Below are 22,439 nucleotides of genomic sequence, written 5' to 3'. Positions count from 1 at the left end.
TATAAGAGGGCCTGGTGAGTGAATTGTGATTTACTTTTCTTGACTCCTAAGAAGGAGGAGAATTCTAAAATGACCTATGTGTTACCTTATTCTCCTTGATATATGTGTTCAGCAGAGTTTTACATGAGCTTTTTAAGCCAGGTCCAATGTTTTCCTTGAGATGTGATAGAAACTTCAGAGATTTATTAGTGAATTTTAATTTTAGTGATGATGCCTTTGATATTTGATCTAATGTTGATACTAAGGCCTGGATTCACCATTCTAACACAGAATGGTGAATCCAGTGAAAACGGGGGGTGGGGGGTGGGCCTGTGAAAGCCGGCAGCCATCGCACCACCATGGTGTTATCGCTGCCGGCTTTCGCACCCAATAGCGCAAGCGTGAAAGGTGGTGCTATTGGGCGAGCTACTAGCACCGATAACGGTGCTTACCTTATCGCCGCCAGCGAAGACATCACAGCACCTGCTTCCTCACCGCTCTGACTCCTCCCCTCCCCGACTCCACCCCGGCAAGCTGTTACACGTGAAAAGGGACTTTTCACATGTGATAGCCGCTTATCGCACGCGATAAGTGATAGAAAATGACCCCCTAAGTTAGGCCATTATCCATGCAATAATTGTTCGATCTTTCAACAATCTTTTTCTGGCGATGTTTTACCTTTTTCAAATAGAGGGGCTTTTTATCTTCATTTGCACACTGACTGTTCTACTGTTGGTGTTAACTATGATATTTGGTGTCCCTGACATCTTTTATATATGTTTCTTAACTTGTAATATGTTGTTCTACCTGTAAACTGGAGTAAAGGCCTCTAGCTAAACTTTGGTATATAAAAGTGTATAAATAATTAAATAAATAAATAAATATAGGAAAAATTAAACATTCTTTGCAAACATACCTAATTGAACATTGGAGTGCCATTACGTGGGAACGTGTTGAAGCACTGCTAGGGCAACATTGCCTTTTAAAGGGACATTGTTTTTTGAAATTTCATCTTTGCAGTAATCGAACAGCCTAGGCATTCCTCACAAGGTGGTGATTTTGATAAAATGTTGCTACAGAAGGAGCAAAAGTGGATTTATTATTTTGACATGGTAGAACCAAGGGGTTTAAATAAAGAAATAGACTAGTCCATTTTTCAAGATTGATGTTTGAAGTTCACTTTGCTATGATTGACAGTGTTTGTTCAATGACCTCATTTCTTTTGTGTTGGTTGTCAGGTGATTTTGTTTCTTTATAAAGGAAGTGATGTTATTCCTTTTTTAATGCTATGGCTTTTCCATATGAAACATCCATTAGAGTAACATATTGTATGTGTGTGTGTGTGTGTGTGTGTGTGATTTTTATTTTTTTCTGTTTCACTTAGTATATTTTATAGTGTTTCTCCATTTCTGTTTTTATCTTTAGAGCATGCAGTAAAAGAACCCCTGATGAAGGCAGTCTATGCTGAAACATGGTCCGTGTTGGGTTGGTTTGAATTTGTTATGAAACGGAGCTTTGCATATGAATGAAGCTAAGTATTTAGGGGCGGATTTTCAGAGCCCTGCTCGCCTAAATCCGCCCAAAACCGGGCGGATTTAGGCGAGCAGGGCCCTGCGCGCCGGTGAGCCTATTTTACATAGGCCTACCGGAGCGCGCAGAGCCCCGGGACTCGCGTATGTCCCGGGGTTCTCCGAGGGGGGCGTGTCGGGGGCGGGCCCGGTCGTCGCGGCGTTTAGGGGGCGTGTTGGCAGCGTTTTGGGGCGGGTACGGGGGCGTGGCTACGGCCCGGGGCGGTCCGGGGGCGTGGCCGCGCCCTCCGTACCCGCCCCCAGGTCGCGTCCCGGCGCGCAAGAGGCCCGCTGGCGCGCGGGGATTTACGCCCCCCTCTGGGAGGCGTAAATCCCCCGACAAAGGTAAGGGGGGGGGCTTAGACAGGGCCGGGTGGGTGGGTTAGGTAGGGGAAGGGAGGGGAAGGTGAGGGGAGGGCAAAAGGAAGTTCCCTCCGAGGCCGCTCCGATTTCGGAGCGGCCTCGGAGGGAACGGGGGTAGGCTGCACGGCTCGGCGCGCACCGGCTATACAGAATTCATAGCCTTGCGCGCGCCGATCCAGGATTTTAGTGGATATGCGCGGCTCCGCGCGTATCTACTAAAATCCAGCATACTTTTGCTTGCGCCTGATGTGCCAGCAAAAGTACGCCTATTCGCATTTTTTGAAAATCTACCCCTCAGCATTTATCTTTTGATGAGGTTGCGATATTATTCTTTTTGAGAATAACTTTAGTGATTACATTTTTTTGGCAAAAACTATTTTGTATATTGGTGAGGACTGAGCTATAAATAAAAGTAATTGTGGTTATAAATTTTATTTATAAATATTTGTTTCTTTGGGAGTGTGACGGCAGATGATTTGAATCTGTGGTGTAAGTAACTCTGAGACTGCCTGAGTCCTGTTGTGGGCGAGAGACAACAGATTACATCTTAAGCACCAGTTTTTCTGATACCATCACTTCCTGTTTTAGATATTTAAAAATCAAAAAATAAAAATAAAGAAGTTTGATTTTTTTGTTGTACATATTTTTTTTAGATTTTTTTTGCTGTATTTTGTTTTTCCTCTGTTTTTGTTTTTTCTTATGTTATTTTGGGAGGTGTTGCTCTCTGTTGTGAAATAAAAAAGAATTTCAGGCTGGCAGCCAAGGTCGCCATTTCCCTTCCCTGAGTGATGTACAGGTTGGGGCCAGCAGGCTCATACCCTACTCACCAAATCTCCTGAAATCTTATAAAATAAATTGCGTGCCACCTGGGAGTAAGGTGAGCTTCTTCAAGGTGATTCCAGCACTCAAACCTCTCCCACTGTCTCCTAAAACTCCCAACCCTCCCACTCCTCTAAGCCATCCCCAACCTTCCTGTGCCTGCCAGCACCCACTAAATTGCTCCGGCCACAAGGGCCACAGTACAAGAGTCCTGGCAGTACAAGAGTCCTGGCAGTACAAGAGTCCTGGCAGCATCATGCGTTGTCTTCACAGCAGTGCTGGTGACACAGCTTACGTACACACGTTTAGGCCTGCTAGGGAGAAGGTGCAACGTTTGAAAATCAAAAGTATGCACATAAATGATTTCCCACCCCCAACTCTGTCCCCAGAATGCCTCTTTCTAGTGCCATAATTGTATGTGCAAAATCGCTCTTGCATGTACTTCTACGTGCATGCACCCTCTCCCTCCACCCCCAGGCAATTTTCAAAACTGGATTTTGAAAATCAGGCCCTAAAAGTAGCTAATCTGTTGCTCAGGGTGCATACAGAGTAAACACATTTCAATCATTTTTAACAAAGTTAAACAAAAATGCAGCAAAAATAAGATGAGAACTCTAATATTTTACCATTTCCAGAGCTCCTCTTATAGCCCCACAAAGAAGATTACAGTAACAGAGTGAGGATCGTCCCGCTGGGAGCTCTTCCACAAACTCTATTAAAGGATTTTTTTCCAGCACCAGGGAAAATTCATTTCCTGATTCTTTGCTGCATGTCACACTGGGTGTAATTCCAAGATACATTTTGAAAGCAACCTAGAAAATAAAAGAGTGTAATGTCACATATTAATGGCCCAAATCCCATAACTTTCAGTCCAGCAAACAATTTTTAACAGAATCAACCCCATAATCTTCATAAAACAATAACAAAATTAATCAAAAACATAAAACAATAATAGAATCAATTCTTCAATATGACCATGAAACTATTCTTATTAGACTATATCCTATAACCTTCTATCCGTGAAGCAATAACAGAATAAACCTTGCAGTCTAGTGTCCATGAACCAATAACAGAATAAACCCTACAATCTAATGTCCGTGAACTAATAACATAATAAACCCTACAATCTAACAATCATCAACCAATAACAGAATAAATTCTACAATCTAACAATCCATGAACCAATAACAGAATAAACCCTACAATCTAACATCCATGAACCAATAACAGAATAAACCCTACAATCTAACATCCATGAACCATTAACAGAATAAACCCCACAATCTAACCTCCATTGACCAATAACAGAATAAACCTTACAATCTAACATCCATGAACCTATTCCATCTGCTGCTGAACCCTGCCTGCCTTCTTCTTCTAGGTGATCCCCTGGAGCTGTACCATTTAAGCCCCACCTTCCCATGCTAATACCATCACAAGGGTTAAAGGACCCAGGGCAACACTGGAGTTGCCACATACCCAGGCATGCACACACTCTGCAGTGTGCATGAAAGAGCACAACAAAAGAGCGTGACAAGTTGCTGCCCCTTTGTGCGATCCTTCATGCAAATCTTCATGCTTTTTAGTGATCATTACTATTGATTTGCCTGTCTTATTATACTTATACAAGCCGTTAAACCCGTCACAACGGGCTACATTACATTTTTGTTTTCGGTCCATTTTCGAAAACAGCACCCTCCTACACTTTTTCTCCCTCATTCCCCCTTCCCCTCAGTCACTCACCCCCTTCCCACCCCTCAGTCTTACTCACTCTCTGTCTCCCACTGGCTCCTTCCCCTCACTCTCACCTCCCTCCCCTTCCCTCAGTCACTCCTACTTCTCTCCCCTTCCCTCAGTCACTCCCCACCCTGTCTCAATCCCATCCCCTCTCCCTCAGCCCTCCTCCACTCCCTTTTTCTCTGCTCCACAACTTCTTACCCTTCCACTTACTCACATCCCTGTCTCTCACCTCTCCCTCATTCTCCCTCTCCCCTCACTCTTCCCCACCCCCTCCCTCCCACTCAGTCCCTCCCCCTCACTCAATCCCTCCCTCCCTCTCATTCAGTCCCTCCCTCCCCCTCACTCAGTCCCTCCCTCCCTCCCACTCAGTCCCTCCCTCCCACTCAGTCCCTCTCCCTCCCTCTCACTCAGTCCCTCCCCCTCCCTCCCCCTCAGTCCCTCCCCCTCACTCAATCCCTCCCTCCCTCCCACTCAGTCCCTCCCTCCCTCCCTCTCTCTCTCTCTCCTCCCTCCCTCTCTCTCCTCCCTCCCTCGCTACTGGCCGCCGCTGCTCCTCATCGTCGTTCGCTGCCGTCACTGCCGCCGCCGCTCGACGCCGCCGCCGCTGCCACCCGACGCCGCCATCGCCGCCGCTGCCACCCGACGCCGCCATCGCCGCTGCCGCTGCCACCCGACACCGCCATGTTGTTTTTTTTTTTACGCTGGCTAAGACCGACGTCCTTGCCCGCACATGCGCAGTAGAGCTGTGCTCTACTGCGCATTTGCGGGCCATCGGTCATGGCCCATTTATAAGGTAGATTATACACTGTATATTATATACTGTATATTATATTGCATGTCTTATTATACTTATATTATACCGAGTATATTATACTGTACATAGGCTCCAAACATGAGTCACTGCAAAGGATTCCTGTTATTGCTGTACATGGTAGGTTTGGCGAGTTATCTCATTATAGTTAACTGGCCACAACATCATGGCTCCTTTTGTCTGAGTATGGTTCCTTTGCAGCGTGAAAAATCCCATCCTCTTATCTTTCGGCAGTAAAATCATGTTGATCGATGCTTAGTCTACACACACAAATAAAAAAATCCCTGTGATTTTTGACCTATTAAGAAATCAGGCATTGGATTTCCTATGTATAATTGAGACATGGCTGAAAGACAGACTCTGACCTGGTCAACCAAAGCTATCCACCTGCTTATCTTATCTAATAGCAGTGGATGACCAAATGTGGTGAACTATTGACTGACTTCAAAAAACTTTAAGTATGGTACATATCAATATATATGCAGAGTCACCTATAAAATACTTGTGGTGACTTCAGTATCTAAAAGCATGTATCTAACTTATTTTCTACCAGGCTTTCTTGGAATTTTTCCCCAGTAATTGAGCATTTGGTAGCTTCAAAAGTCCATCTATAGTTGCTGATCATCTTGGGCAATTTTAATTTGCATGTTGATGTGCAGCCACTTGCCACACATTGGGCCAGATTTTCAAAAAGTTACGCGTGCCAGGCCTATTTTCAAAAGGCCCTGCAACGCGCATAAAGCCCCGGGACGCTTGTAAGTCCCGGGGATTTACTAAAGGGGCCGGCGCACGCAACTTATTTCAGCCCCAGGGCTGAAGTAAGTTGTGAAACAAAAAAAAAGAAGACAAAAAAGGTAGGGGAGGAAGGACAGGGGAGGTAGGGAATTGGGGAGGGAAGCTGGGGTGGGAAGGAAGGGAACGGGGGAAGGCAGCATGGCTCGGCGCAGGCTCGGCATGCGCAAGGTGCATAGTTATGCACCCCCTTGCACGCGCCGACCCCTGATTTTATAACTTGCGCGCACCTGCGTGCGCATGTTATAAAATCGGGTGCACATGTGTGCGCGCCGGGTAGCGCCCACCCTTTTAAAATCTGCCCTATTGTGAACAATTTTTGGATGTTATGTCAGCAATACGTTAGGATGAAATCATGCTTGGTCCCACCCATAACTGTGGCCAAATTTGCAACCTTAATATTTATGAATCACTCTGTATTTTCTTATTGTCATTCAAGTCAAAGTGATGACATCATTCCTTGATCTGCTCATTATTTATTAAACTTTTCTTACTCTAATGTAGCTATGAAGAACCTGCATGCTATGAATGTTCACTATGGGGTCAATATTCAAAGCCATTTAGCTGGATAGCTCAAGTTTTTAAATAATGAGGCCCTTATCTGGTTAGATTTTAGCCAGATAAGTAATTATTCGGATAAAATATAACCAGATAAAAAAGGGGCATTGCGGAAAGACCCTAAACCTATTTTCAGTTGTATCCGGCTAACTTAAGACGGATAATAGACCTGCATCTGAGCCTTGTGAGGTCAGATAATTTGCCACTTAACTGTCTAAGCCCCTAACCCTTCAGGGTGTTTTTTTAGTGACCCTCCCGCTGAGGTGGCAGAGGCAGCGCTGGAACAGCCATGGGGTTCCATGTGGTATCAGAGAAATCATCAATTGTAATTGCCCAGAGGGGGAATGGATAGAAAAACATAGAAACATAGAAATGACGGCAGAAGAAGACCAATCGGCCCATCCAGTCTGCCCAGCAAGCCTCACACATTTTTTCTCTCATACTTATCTGTTTCTCTTAGCTCTTGGTTCTATTTCCCTTCCACCCCCACCATTAATATAGCGAGCAGTGATGGAGCTGCATCCAAGTGAAATGTCTAGCTTGATTAGTTACGGGTAGTAGGGGTAGTAACCGCCGCAATAAGCAAGCTACACCCATGCTTATTTGTTTTACCCAGACTATGTTATACAGCCCTTATTGGTTGTTTTTCTTTTCCCCTGCCGTTGAAGCAGAGAGCTATGCTGGAAATGCGTGATGTATCAGTCTTTCTCCCATGCCGTTGAAGCAGAGAGCCATGCTGGATATGGGTCTCCAAATATTAGGAATAGGGGTCCAGAACCCACCCAGCAAGTCTCCCAGGGAAAGAGAGAAGGCAGAACCAAACAGAAATTTTTTCTATCTGATAGAAAAAATTTCTATCAGATAGAAATTTTACATATTCTGAGCTATGACTCAGATTTATTATCACAAGTTTAAACAGTGGGAAACAAGTAATGAAAATATTGTAAATGTTCTGTTAAATTTTCCAGAGTTAACACCACTTGTTTTCTTTCAATTCCTATTTAACAAATATTTTAAATGAAGAGAACCATAAAACAATCAGATAAGTATGGTTTGAGTATTAACTGCTATACTTTCTATATCAAGATTTTGGTAATTTATGCTACTATGAAGAAAGTGAATCTTAGTGTCCCAATTCTGTCTTGCAGGTGCAGCTGAACAAAATTGACACTAATTGCAGGTAAGTTTCAGTCTAGCTAAACTTTGTGGCACTTTCTTAGTTGACTTTCTTTGGGATGAATCTTAAACTCTCTGCCACTGCTATGGGGCATGGATTGCTCAGTGCTGCTCGTGGGCGTGGCTTGAGTGCCAGAGGGTCCTGGATGTCACTCCCCGATTGTGAGCCTCGTACTGTATTGGGTTTGTTGTCTCTGGAGCAGTTTGCAACCTATCTATACTCTTTAAATAACAAAATAGCATGTTTCTCCACTACACTAACCTCGTTTATCTTCTGGAGTGTATTAGGAGTGCTTCCTCACGGGCGGATTTTAAAAGCCCTGCTCGCGTAAATCCGCCCGGATTTACGCGAGCAGGGCCTTGCGCGCCGGCGCGCCTATTTTCCATAGGCCGCCGGCGCGCGCAGAGCCCCGGGACGCACGTAGGTCCCGGGGTTTTTGGAAGGGGGCGTGTCGGGGGCGGGACCCGATGATGTGGCATTTCGGGGGCAGGGCACGGTGTTTCGGAGCGGGACCGGGGGCGTGGTTTTGGCCCGGGGCGTTTCCGGGGCGTGGCCGCGCCCTCCGGAACCGCCCCCGGGTCGAGTCTCGGCGCGCCAGCAGCCTGCTGGCGCGCCGAGACTCGACCTCCTGACCCCCCTCCTGACCCCCCCAAGCTGGCCAAAAGTTCCGGTTGTGTCCAGTGGGGGTCCCAGAGCGGAGGCGCGGTGAATCACTCCGACGTGATGCAGACGTCACGTGCTCCTCTCAAAGGAATACAGGAATGGCTTCCTGACTCCCCGCTGGACCACCAGGGAGTTTTGGTAAGTCTTGGGGGGGGGATTAAGGAGGGTGAGGGGTTTAAATTTTTATTTAGGGAACCGGTGCACGTATGGACATAGCCTCAACTTATGGAATTCTACATATGTCCATATTGACCGAAATTGACCCTCACCTTCGACTTATGGACTTATGAATATAAACATTTTGTCTGCACATCCCTAATTTGTCACCCCTTTCTTTTCTTTTAGCTTTCTCAGTGGGTTCTGTTATCAGCTTTGCTATAAAGAAGCTTACAGTTTCATATATTCAATCTGTCTCTCACCATAGCGCACCACTACAGTAAACTAAACCTTCTCCTGAGTCACTCTGGTTCTCCAAGATCAGTTCAATTGGCGAGAACATACTTCTTTAGAAGCTATGTGCACTTTCCTATATTATGAGAGCTGTAGCCCTCCCCTTTTTAGAGAAAGCCAAGATCACTTATTATTATACATTTCTTAAAAGCAAGCCATAACAGTGGCATACACAGCCATGTGTATGTATAGTGATTGGAAATCACTCACTTTATCCACATTACATTTGCCAAATTTCTTGTCAACTTTTATGATGCTATCAATGGCTGATGAACATTCACTGCAAGTTCTGGATTTCAAATATATGGGCTTTGACAAAATGGGAATGTACCTGGAGGAAGACCTAGAAGACTGGGAGAAAATGGGCGAGGTGGAACAACAATGCAATAAATTAAAAGGAGCTATTACAAAGGTAACAAATCTATACGTTAGAAAAGTAAACAAAATTTCAATGTGCCACGATTCAAAGAATCGGTGGACTCTTAGGCCGCAACGATATGTGTTAAAGGGCTTAGTACAGTTTCTCATTGGCAGGAGATGGACCTCAGTGCCAGCAGAAGAGGCGGCTAGGCAGATAGTATACAGAAGAATTCAAGACAATCCAGAGTCGAGGGCAGGCGGCTGGCAAGGCAAAGTCTTGGTCCGAAGCAGAGTCGAGGGTAGGCAGCAAACAAGATGGGGTCCAAATCCGAAGCAGAGTCGAAACCGAGCAAGGTCCAAATGCGAGGCAAAGTCAGAGGCAGGCGGCAGGCAAGGCAAAGTCCAAATCCGAAGCAGAGGTCAAAGGCAAGCGGCAGGCAAGGCAAAGTCCATTATCCAAAGCGGAGTCAATGCAAGGCAAGCAAGGCAAGAGACACACCAAGCTGGACCTATTGCAAGGCACTGTGGAACCCTCAGAAGCTTCCTTAAATAGTCCTGGATAAGAAGTGGTTCCTGGGAGCCTAGAATGATTTCCTGCTGCGGCTCCTTTAACTGGGGGGAGGAGCCAAGCACCCGCATTTGATTAGGACTGAGGTTGTCCTTGCAGGAGCAGTGCTGCCGGCTCCCTGCTGTTTCTGATTGCAGCGCAGGGAGCACTGAGGGAACCTGCATCTGAGGAACCCACGGAGACTTGAAGCAGCCACGATGCAGGGGCCAGGTTGCCGGCTCCCTGCCGTGATTGTTGCTGCCGGTAAGTGCAGCCGGCCGTGGGGGTCGGCCGCCGCCGATCGCAGCAGTACCCTCTCCTTTAAGACCCCTTCCTGGAGGTCTAGATTTACCCGGATGAGTGGTATGAAAATCCACAAGGAGTTTTTTGTCCAATATATTCTTCATGGGTTCCCACGAACTTTCCTCCGGACCCTACCCCTTCCAAGCTATGAGATACTCCCAATGCCTCTTATGACTGCGAACATTCAGGATCTTTCTTACTTGGTATGTCTCCTCCTCCTCAGTGGAGAGTTCCTGGGGAACAGGCGGCCTACATGCAGGCCATGATAGAATCACCGGTTTCAAAAGGGAAACATTGAAAATGTTATGGATCTTGAATGATGGAGAAAGACGCAGTTGATAGGTGACAGGAGTGACCTGTTTCAGAATTGGAAAAGGACACACGTAGCGAAGGGCTAGCTGCATGGAAAGCACCCGTAATTGTAAGTTGCGGGTGCTAAGCAAACCTTTTCTCCAACCTTAAGTTGAGGTGCTGGCCGCCGATGTTTATCTGTATTATTCTTTGTTCATTGGGCAGCTTTGAAGATCATGGTTTCAATCTTAGTCCATAATGCATGGAGATCTTGTGCTGTCATCTGAACAGCCAGGGAGAAAATGGATAAGGGTATCAGAAAAGGAGGGAATGGTTGTTTCCCTGGGTTTCAAACAGATCATAGACAGTCCAACACATAAAGCAGGTCACACTCGGGATCTAATATTCCTAAACGAAGGCCTCTCCTCCGCTGCTAAACCCTTTTGCACACCCACCCCGTGGTCAGACCACCAGTTGATTCCGATGACTCTAGAGTTCATCAAAACCACTCCCCAACCATCTCACAAATCCACAATCCAATTCAGTAGGGGTGTGCATCCGTTTTCCACGAATTTGTAATCCGCAACTTATTTTGTCCTATCTGTTAAATATGTGGGGAGGCGAAACGCATCGCGACTCCCCACGTATTTAACAGATTTCTGTTTTATTCGGCGCGCCCAGCAGCGCGCGCTTTTCTTCGCCCCCATTAGCTGCTTGCTACCTAGGATTACCACAAAATGGCGGCGCCCCTGCGGTAACCATGCCAACCTGTCTGACCCTTTCCTGTGAGTCGCAGTGACTCACAGGAAAGGGTCGGACAAGTCGGCATGGATACCGGAACGCAGCATATCTGCGCTGACATTTTCTGAGCAGCACTGAATGCAGCCAATAGCGCTGTCATTCAGTGCTCTCTGTGGATTTTACTGACGAGCCAGCAGTATGTAAACAACAGCACGAGGAGCCACGCAGTTATTTCCAGCGATGCTGTGGGGAGGTGGGCTGGGTGGAAGAGGGAGCAGGTAGAACTGATAGAGAATAGATAGGTTAAGGCTAGCTAAGGAAAGAAAAATATTCTTTGTTTTGCTGTAGTGCCAGGGTCAGTTACAGCCACTACTATTCCTGTTTCTTTCAAGCTGTTTATTTTGGTCATCTCTGACTGAGAAGAGAAGCTGTGCTAGGTCAGCTAGCACTGACCAGTGACCACCATTTACCATTTAGGGTGTTGGGCTGGCTTGGAGAGATATATTATTTTCAATTTCATCCATTTTTCTGGAGTGACAAAAATTCCAGCTTTTTTAAACTGATTTTTTTTTATTCCAATTACTTAGTATCTCAGTGCACTGGGCTTCACTGGGAAGTTTAACAGGCTGGGTCTGTGCAGTCAAGTGCCCAGGCAGTGTGCCTCTTTTGTGCTTACAAGCAAGCAGCTTCTGTGTGCACGCCACACACATTAGTGCACAGCCAGGCACCGTGACAGTGGGCAGTGGGCATTTTAAACAGACTGATCCTAAGTATTTGGTTGGGTCTGTGCAGTCAAGTGCCCGGGGAGTCTGCCTCTTTTGTGCTTACAAGCAAGCAACTTCTGTGTGCATGCCACACACATTAGTGCACAGCCAGGCACCGTGCAGTGGGCAGTGGGCATTTTAAACAGACTGATCCTAAGTATTTGGTTGGGTCTGTGCAGTCAAGCGCCCGGGGAGTCTGCCTCTTTTGTGCTTACAAGCAAGCAGCTTCTGTGTATAACTTGGTACGGATCCATCCCAACAACATTTGGAAGACCGCCTTTAATACCTGGGACAGGCATTATAAATACCTGGTGATGCCTTTTGGCCTCTGAAACACACCCGCAGTTTTTCAGCGAATGATGAACAAAATTTTCGGAGATTTACTGTATTTATTTATTTATTTATTATTAATTTTTATATACCGAAGTTCTTGTAGGGACTACAGATCACTCCGGTTTACATAGAACAAAGAACTGCTCAACAGAGAGCGGAGCTTTACATGGAACTGTAGAACATATGGAACAGTATAACTGGTAGACAATTTAACATAATGATAACTTAAAATAATAGTTTAACTGGTAATAAATAAAGAATTATATTATTTAATATAAGCAGTATAACTATTTAACGTAGAAATAAATACTAACCAAAGCCAGATATATATATATGAGATAAAGTGAATTTTGAACTCAAAGATAGTTGTCCTGTTGCAGGTTCTTAAAAGTTGTCCTTGGTACAGTGTCCATAATTAAAGGGGGGGGGGGGTGTAACTGTATACCAAAGTTGTGGCATACTTAGATGATATCCTTGTCTTCTCTCGGGATTTGGCCACATATCGCACTGATGTCTGTACCGTCCTCCAATGCCTACGTGAAAATCACATGTTTGCAATACTGGACAAGTGTTTGTTCGAGAAATCTATTCTGCCTTTCTTCGGATACATTATCTCCCAACAAGGATTTTCTATGCACCTGGCCAAGTTAAAAGGGATCCGAGGTTGGCTATAACCCATGGACCTTAAAGCCCTCCAGCACTTCCTGGGGTTCTTAAATTACTATCGTCACTTTATCCCACACTACTCCACCTTGGCTGCTCCTTTGACAGCATTGACTCGCAAGGGCTAAGATACTCGAAATTGGACTCCGGAAGCCACCGCAACCTTCCATCGCCTCAAAGATGCATTTCAGGCAGGGTCTTGCCTACATCACCCAGACCCAAACCATCCTTTTCAAGTGGAAGTGGATGCCTCCACTATTGGAGCTGGGGTGGTCCTGAGCCAATGCACTGCTTCCGGTTCTATAGTCCTATGTTCGTTCTACTCCCGCAAGTTCTCATCTGCGGAACAGAACTACAGTATTGGTGATCGCGTGTTGCTTGCCATAAAATTGACCCTCGAAGAGTGGCGCCCGTGGTTAGGGGGCACACAACACAAGTTTATCGTGTTCACTGCCCATAAGAACATGGAACATCTGAGCCATGCCCAGCATCTCAACATCCGTCAGGCCCGATGGGCTCTGTTCTTTTCCAGGTTCAATTTTGAGCTTCGATACCATCCAGCTGAAGAAAACCTCTGGGCAGATGCCCTGTCATGCTCCTTCGAGCCTGAAGATACTCCGGAAGAACCTGGATATATCATAGATCCAGCCTGTATCTGTTTATCCACTAGTCACCCAGTCCCTGCTGGGAAGACTGTCATGTCCTGACGACTCCGAGAAAGAGTCCTCCACTGGGCGCATGACTCTAAGTTTGCTGGTCACCCAAGATGAGCACTGCTCCAGTGGTTCTTCTGGTGGCCTACTATGGTGTCTGATGCTAAAGCATACGTCGAATCCTGTAGCACTTTTGCACAGCAAAAATCCCCGGTCGGTCGACCTTGGGGCCTGCTGCAACCACTTCCAGTTCCCGAGGAACTGTGGACCCACCTGTCTATGGATTTCATCATGGAATTGCTCCATCTAAGGGTCATACCATTATATAGGCAACCATAGACTGATTTTCAAAAATAGCCCATTTCATTCCTCTACCGGGCCCACCATCAGCTCCAGAACTGGCACGCCTATTCTTCCATCACATCTTCAGATTACATGGCCTACCCAAGGATATTGTCTCAGATAGAGGTCCACAATTTGCTGCTAGATATTGGCGCGCTCTTTGCCGAAAATTCGGTATTAACAACTGTCTATCATTCCCAAGCCAATGGACAAGCTGAGTGAATGAATCGCTCTCTAAAGACCTTACTGCATGCTTACATCAACGACCGCCAAGACAATTGGGAACTTCTCCCTTGGGCGGAGTTTTCTCACAACTCTCACATTGCCACTGCTACAGGCATGTCACCATTCTCCATAGTCTATGGAAAGCAGCCATGACCACCACTAACCATACCATGCTACTGTGGATGCCCTCAAGGCTTTATGGGAACAGACGAATCTCCGCTTACGTCAAGCCGCTTCCCAGGCCAAGAGAACTGCTGACAGTCACCAACGCTCAGCTCCTGAATTCCTTCCTGGCCAGAAAGTCTGGTTAAGTACCCAATATATTAGACTTAGGATACCTTCTCAAAGATTCATTCCTAGATACATTGGACCATTTATAGTCACCCGACACATTGGACCTGTTACATAGCAGCTTCGGCTGCCTCCTAGGCTGGGAATACATAATATGTTCTATGTATCTCTTCTAAAACCTGTGGTCCTATCTTGGCCTTCCCGAAAGCCTCCTGAACCACCTCCTTTGGTGGCTGAAACTGATACAACCTACAAGGTACATGAAGTCCTCAATGTTCGCCATAGGGGCTGCTGGTGGGAATACCTCCTTTCTTGGGAGGGTTACGGACCCGAAGAAAATTCATGTGAACCAGCTCAGAAGATCCTGGATAAAACCCTCCTTTTGAACTTTCATCGTGCCCATCCGGGCAATCCATGACCTCCAATGGGGGGCATAAAGGGGGATACTGTTACACGTGCCATCCGCGGCAGACCTGCGGCACGGCCCCCTCACCTTTCTTCTATGATTCCAGCTTCTTGTTCCTACTCGTTGGCGGTGGTGGGCCGCCAGCTCCGACCACAGGCCTCACCTGGTGCCTCCGGCCTGCTGCAGCTCCCGGTGTCCCTGGTCCCGCTGCCTCTGCTTGTCGGGCCTCTCCACGTGGTCTGTGGAGAGACACTGCCACTCGAGCCGCGCTCCTCCCTAGGCGAGAGCTCACCACTAAGGTTTAAGTAGTGATCGTGGCGGGAACCTGGCTGCGGCCCCGGATGATGATGTCAATGCTATTACAGTATATAAGCTCAGGATCCACTCCCTAGCATCACCTTTGCAACAGGTCTCCTCGCTGGTCGAGTACACGCCTTCTGAGATTCGTCTCACTTCCTGTGTTCCTATTCCTCGTTGTTCCTGCTTCAAGTCTCCTTGCTTCTACCCTTGCTTCATCCCTTGGTTTGACTACACGGACTTTGATTTTGCTTTGCCTGACTTTGCCATTGACTCTCTCCAAGCCTGGACCTCTGCATTGCCCGACTTCACCATTGACTCTCTCCAAGCCCGGACCGCTACATTGCCTGACTTCGCCATTGACTCTCTCCAAGCCCAGAACTTTGCTTCACCTGACTACGCTATTGCCTATCTCCAGACCCAGACCTCTGCTTTGCCTGACTACGCTATTGCCTATCTCCAGACCCAGACTTCTGCTTCTCCCGATTACGTCATTGACTATCTCCGTGATCAGATCTCAGCCTCGCTTGCCACTGCCTTCGGCTTTCTGCCAGCCCTGACTCAAGCCTGTTCTCTGACGCCTCTTCAGCTTACCTCCTGGACTTGGTTTATTCAGGCTTCGGCCTGCTCTTGCTCGAGCGCCCCCTGTCTGCTTCTGTTCCATTGGCGCTCAAGTTTCCAGGACACTACCTTGTCCAGAGTAAGACTACCATCTTCACCTGCTGTCTCTGGGCTGAACCAACTCTCTCCTCGAGGCCCACCTAAATCCTGCCGGCCCCGGCACCCAAAGGCTCAACCCATGGGGAACAAGGGCTGGTATAGGTGAAGCTCCAGCGGTCTCTATCAGGCCACTCCTCCTGCCGACAGTGGGGACCCATAGGTCCCTACCTACAGGTTGCATCAACCCCACCTCGGCCCAAGGGTCCACCTCCAACGTAACAGTGTCTGTCAACGTTTCTAGAAACTTTGACAAACGTTTTCCATGCCAGGTTCCATCCAATGATGTCACCCATGTGTGAGGACTAACATCCTGCTGTCCTTGGAGAACACCTGTTACAGGTAAGCAACTCTGCTTTATTTATTTAGACATCACTTAGCAATCACTTTTTTGATTAAAAAAAACAAAAAACCTCCCAAAGCAATGTACAACATAAAATAACATTTTATTTATTTATTTATTTGCAAACTTTTAATATACCGATGTTCAGGACAACAGTCTTATCACACCGGTTTACATTAAAACTGAACTTGGGAAACATTAACATAACATCATTAAAACAACGAAACAAAACATAAAAAGGTGAATTATAAAAGCCCAGCACACGTATCAATTAGGGGATTTGCGCACAAATTGGGCTTACATGCGCCACCGTATTTTCAAAACTCAGAAATGTGTGTGCATTTCAGGCTGTGCGCAGATCTCACTGCATTTCAAATAGGGGCAGGGTGTGGGCATTACAGGGCAGGACCAAGAGATGTGCACATATCTACCCGTGCTCCTGGGCATGCGCCCAGGTTCCCTGCTGTGTACGTTTACTTCTGCTATGGAGGAGGAGTAAGTTTTTTTAAAAAATTCCGTTTCAAAGGGGTCTGGGTTAACTGGGAGGAGTGCAGGCTATTAAACCAGGGTGAATTTTTGGACAAACTGGTGAAACTGGCAATGGCGAGGTTGCACACCCATTTGTAAATTCCCCGCCTTTCACAGTAGAAGCGGGATTTACGCAGTTAGGTGCGCTCCCATTTAAAATTGGGCGCATATGTGCACACATCCAGTGTATTTCAAAATGTCCACATATCTGCGTGCATGCTTTCAAATCGCTGCGTCTCTGGACACCCGTGTGCCAGTTTGAAAGTTACCGTCCCTTTGTCCATGTAACTTTCTAGAGAGATGAAACTCCAAACTTTATGGCTGCTATCATCATTACAAATAAGATTATTGTATTGGAAAAAGTATGCTTTTTTGGCAAGAGCCTTGAAAAGATTATCAGAACCGACAAACATTTTTTTCTCCAAGAAAGCATCAACTTGTTTGCTGATAGATCTTCTGTCCTGTCTTACAATAAGACGGCATGATTTATGTTAAAGGCCATTTTTAGTATTCAATATAATCAGCAGTATTAAGGAAGAAATGTAAATTTATAAATGTAAAACTTCATGGCAAGATGACTGATTGCCAACGCAGAAGAATGTTTCAATGATTTATGTAGTTACCTTTGCAATGATGTCAGCAGTCTCATTATAACTTCGGCATTTCTTTATATTGGAGCGAGCCAAAAAGTCTTCCACTAGCCTTACGCCAATGTTATAACCCCTAGGAACAAGAGACAGGTTAAATACTAATTTAAAAACCACCTATTTTGTTACTTGAGTTTGAAGATTGAGGGTTTTGGTTTATATATTTTTTAAAGAAAACGTAAATAGACATGGAAGAACATGCAGCCTAAATCAGGAAGGGAAGTTAATTAGAGCTACCAAAAAGGAGAAATTGGGAAGAAGGAAATTTATTTTGGGGGGTAGAGAATGATGGTGCTTGCAACTTCTGTGCCATTTCAGTATTCTCTGTTTCTTCATTAAAAAGGAGATAGAGCAGCTTTTAAACTAGAACAAAAGGGAAAGCCAACAGTCGCTCAGCAGCACATGGTTCGGAGGGAGATATCTTCAAAGGATGTATTAGAATTAGGGCATCCTGACAGTGAGTTTCCAATAATAAGAAAAGTAGTCTAAGTGCCTGCAACTAAAAACTCACCTGAGCTAAAATTCTAACTTATCCCTATCAATTAAAATGCAGAATGAAAATACAAACAAAAAACAAACTTTGAAATGTGTATGCTAATGCAAGAAGTCTAAGAAGTAAGATGGGAGAATTAGAATGTATAGCAGTGAATGATGACATAGACTTAATTGCCATCTCAGAGACATGGTGGAAAGAGGATAACCAATAGGATAGTGCTATACCGGGGTACAAATTATATTGCAATGACAGAGAGGAGCATTCGGGAGGTGGTGTGGCGCTCTATGTCCAGGATGGCATAGAGTCCAACAGGATAAACATCCTGCATGAGACTAAATGCACAATTGAATCTTTATGGGTAGAAATCCCTTGTGTGTTGGGGAAGACTATAGTGATTGGAGTATACCACCATCCACCTGGTCAAGATAGTGAGACGGACAGTGAAATGCTAAGAGAAATTAGGGACGCTAACCAAATTGGTAGTGCAGTAATATTGGGAGATTTCAATTAGCTCAGTATTGACTGGGTAAATGTATCATCAGGACATACTAGAGAGATAAAGTTCCTGGATAAATAAATGACAGCTTTATGGAGCAATTGGTTCAGGAACTGACAAGAGAGGGAGCAATTTTAGATCTAATTCTCAGTGGAGCACAGGATTTGGTGAGAGAGGTAACAGTGGTGGGGCCGCTAGGCAATAGTTATCATAATATGATCAAATTTTAGTTAATGACTGGAAGCAAATCCATGGCTCTCATGTTAAACTTTCAAAAGGGAAACTTTGAAAAAATGAGAAAAATAGTTAGAAAAAAACTGAAAGGAGAAGCTACAAAAGTAAAAAGTGTGCAAGAGGCGTGGTCATTGTTAAAAAATACCATCCTAGAAGCACAGTCCAGATGTATGCAACACATTAAGAATTTGGAAAGAAGCCAAAACGGTCACTGGCATCGTTAAAAGGGGAAGTGAAAGACGCTATTTTAGCCAAAAGTCTTCATTCAAAAATTGGAAGAAGGATCCAACAGAAGAAAATAGCATAAGCGTTGGCAAGACAGGCTAAGAGAGAATTTGAAAAGAAGTTGGCTGTAGAGGCAAAAACTCCCAGTAAAAACCTTTTAAAATATATCCAAAGCAGAAAGCCTGTGAGGGAGCCAGTTGGACCATTAGATGATCAAGGGGTTAAAGGGGGCACTTAGAGAAGATAAGGCCATCACGGAAAGATTAAATGTTTTCTTTGCTTTGGTATTTACTGAAGAGGATGTTGGGGAGATACCCGTATCGGAGAAGGTTTTCATGGGTAATGATTCAGATGGACTGAAACAAATCACGGTGAACCAAGAAGATGTGGTAGGCCTGATTGACAAACTGAAGAGTAGTAAATCACCTGGACCATATGGTATTCACCCCAGAGTTCTGAAGGAAATAGAAAATGAAATTTCAGACCTATTAGTAAAAATTTGTAACCTATCATTAAAATCATCCATTGTATCTGAAGACTAGAGGGTGGCTAATGTAACCCCAATATTGAAAAAGAGCTCCAAGGGCAATCCGGTAAACTACAGACCAGATAGCCTGACTTCAGTGCCAGGAAAAATAGTGGAAAGTGTTCTAAATATCAAAATCATAGAACACATAGAAAGACATGGTTTAATGGAACAAAGTCAGCATGGCTTTACCCAAGGCAAGTCTTGCCTCACAAATCTGCTTCACTTTTTTGAAGGAGTTAACAAACATGTAGATAAAGGTGAACCGGTAGATGTAGTATATTTAGATTTTCAGAAGGCGTTTGACAAAGTTCTTCATGAGAGGCTTCTAGGAAAAATAAAAAGTCATGGGATAGGTGGCGATGTCCTTTCGTAGATTACAAACTGGCTAAAAGACAGGAACCAGAGATAGGATTAAATGGACAATTTTCTCAGTAGAAGGGAGTGGGCAGTGGAGTGCCTCAGGGATCTGTATTGGGACCCGTACTTTTCAATATATTTATAAATGATCTGGAAAGAAATACGACGAGTGAGATAATCAAATTTGCAGATGATACAAAATTGTTCAGAGTAGTTAAATCACAAGCAGATTGTGATAAATTGCAGGAAGACCTTGAGAGACTGGAAAACTGGGCATCCAAATGGCAGATGAAATTTAATGTGGATAAGTGCAAGGTGATGCATGTAGGGAAAAATAACCCATGCTATAATTACACAATGTTGGGTTCCATATTAGGTGCTACAACCCAAGAAAGAGATCTAGGTGTCATAGTGGATAACACATTGAAATCGTCGGTGCAGTGTGCTGCAGCAGTCAAAAAAGCAAACAGAATGTTGGGAATTATTAGAAAGGGAATGGTGAATAAAACGGAAAATGTCATAATGCCTCTGTATTGCTCCATGGTGAGACCGCACCTTGAATACTGTGTACAATTCTGGTCGCCGCATCTCAAAAAAGATATAATTGCAATGGAGAAGGTACAGAGAAGGGCTACCAAAATGATAAAGGGAATGGAACAGCTTCCCTATGAGGAAAGACTAAAGAGGTTAGGACTGTTCAGCTTGGAGAAGAGACGGCTGAGGTGGAATATGATAGAGGTGTTTAAAATCATGAGAGGTCTAGAACGGGTAGATGTGAATCGGTTATATACTATTTTGGATAGTAGAAAGACTAGGGGGCACTCCATGAAGTTAGCATGTGGCACATTTAAAACTAATCGGAGAAAGTTCTTTTTCACTCAACGCACAATTAAACTCTGGAATTTGTTGCCAGAGGATGTGGTTAGTGCAGTTAGTGTAGCTGGGTTTAAAAAAGGATTGGATAAGTTCTTGGAGGAGAAGTCCATTACCTGCTATTAATTAAGTTGACTTAGAAAATAGCCACTGCTATTACTAGCAACAGTAACATGGAATAGACTTAGTTTTTGGGAACTTGCCAGGTTCTTATAGCCTGGATTGGCCACTGTTGGAAACAGGATGCTGGGCTTGATGGACCCTTGGTCTGACACAGTATGGCATGTTCTTATATTCTTATGTTCTTTTTGGTATTTACTTGTATCTCTGTCCACGGCCTCTTTTTAAGGCCTGAGTCATTTAGGCTTTTCTCCCAGTCTTTGTACTTAGGGAACAAAATCTTCATGAATCAGGCTCATAGTCTTTCTGATTTTTACCCTCCTCTCCCTCCACCCCTCCACCCCCCAGCAGTTCAGGTTTGTTGCCTCCTGATCTTTTCCCTTCTCTCCCTAGTCTCCTTATCTTCGCTGTGCTGGCAGGACCTTTCTCTGCCTTGGTATTTCTGGAGTTGGTATAAAGAGTGCATGGAACCCCCAGGTCCTGCCACTCTGAGTCCACTCTGGGCACAAACTGAAGTGGACAGGAAACTAAGCTAAGCAGCCTGGACTTCTGAAGGCTGAGGCTGCACTGAGCTGCTATGATGAGCATCATGAGTTTGGGCCTATAGTGTTGTGTCGTGGTTGGCGCAGCCTGTTAGGGAAACCTACTAGGTCTACGCCGACAGCTGGCAAACACGCCCTGAAGTGGGACAGACTGGAGCTTCGCATATACCAGCCACCTCCCCAGGGGCATAGGGTGACTGCTGAAGTTGCTGGTGCACCAGAAAATTTGTTGCTGACATGTGACCAAAAAGCAAGACTTTTGAGATCATCCAACAATTATATCTAAACCTCTAGCAGGCTTAAAATCTCAGCCTTGACCTATTTTACCTACTGCAGGCCAATCAAGTTCTTCTTTTCAGAGTGAAAGCTGGGTTGTATACAGGATAGGACAGAGTCCCAATATAAACCCTGTACCTCAAGTTTTACGATACCCTGCGTTCACAGAAGCCCCTCAAAGGATGCAGAGCAGAACTAGGACACTTCCCCTTTCCACTAACCAATGGAAAAATAATATTAAAATTCTGGTGTCACCTCACTGTAACAGCAATATCTTAGTGCACCTCAGTAACACTGTGTAATAATTTCAAGCCCTGCAAAAAATGTACTCAGAACCTACAGCAAACCTACAATACCAAAATACAAAAATGGCCAGACTCACCATAATAACCCAGCCCATGAAAAGACAACACTGCAAATATTACACCAGACCTTAAGAAACCATTATACCTTCTACTTTGAAAACAGAACAAGTCAAGCTGCTTTAGATCCCTACATGCAAGCAGAATACCTCACTGCTGTCACACATGCAGATCACAGACAAACCCTCACCAAACACAAAATAAGGAGCCACATATTAGAAATAGAAACATGGAAACAAAAAAACAAAACCTAAACTGGAAATCCCAAAAAGACAGGCTCTGCAGTCTGCAGTGCGAAAGTGTAAAAGTAAACACGTCACTCCCAGTCCCCACCACCGCTGCCTCCTGGCCCTACCTGGGTCTTGTACTCTCCAGATGCTGCCAATCCTAGGCTTGGACGAGGGTCAAAGGTACCTCCTCCTCTCACCCCAGAACCCCGCCTGTCACTCTCTGCCCAGCACTTCCCTGATGACCTTCCCTGCACCTCTGCCCCCCCCCCCCGACCATGCCATTTTTAAGATGGCACGAGCCATCTATTGCTTCTACCATGTGACAGGG

General features: G+C 45.2%; 1 protein-coding gene across 1 annotated transcript in view; it reads right to left on the bottom strand.

The window, feature by feature from the left end:
• The window catches only part of TRAPPC3L (trafficking protein particle complex 3 like), a 54,278-nt gene that overhangs the window by 10,440 nt on the left and 21,399 nt on the right, over positions 1-22,439 (bottom strand). The window contains exons 3-4 of the mRNA XM_029596841.1: positions 17,348-17,447; positions 3,356-3,541 (exon numbers count right to left, since the gene is read on the bottom strand). Coding sequence (XP_029452701.1) covers positions 3,356-3,541; positions 17,348-17,447 — 286 coding nt within the window. The remainder of the gene's footprint in view (positions 1-3,355; positions 3,542-17,347; positions 17,448-22,439) is intronic.

This window comes from Rhinatrema bivittatum, chromosome 3 (genome assembly GCF_901001135.1).
Source record: "Rhinatrema bivittatum chromosome 3, aRhiBiv1.1, whole genome shotgun sequence".
NCBI classification, from domain to species: Eukaryota; Metazoa; Chordata; class Amphibia; order Gymnophiona; family Rhinatrematidae; genus Rhinatrema; species Rhinatrema bivittatum.
The sequence above is the reverse complement of the archived record's forward strand: the minus strand, read 5'-3'. Positions and strand labels throughout refer to the sequence as shown.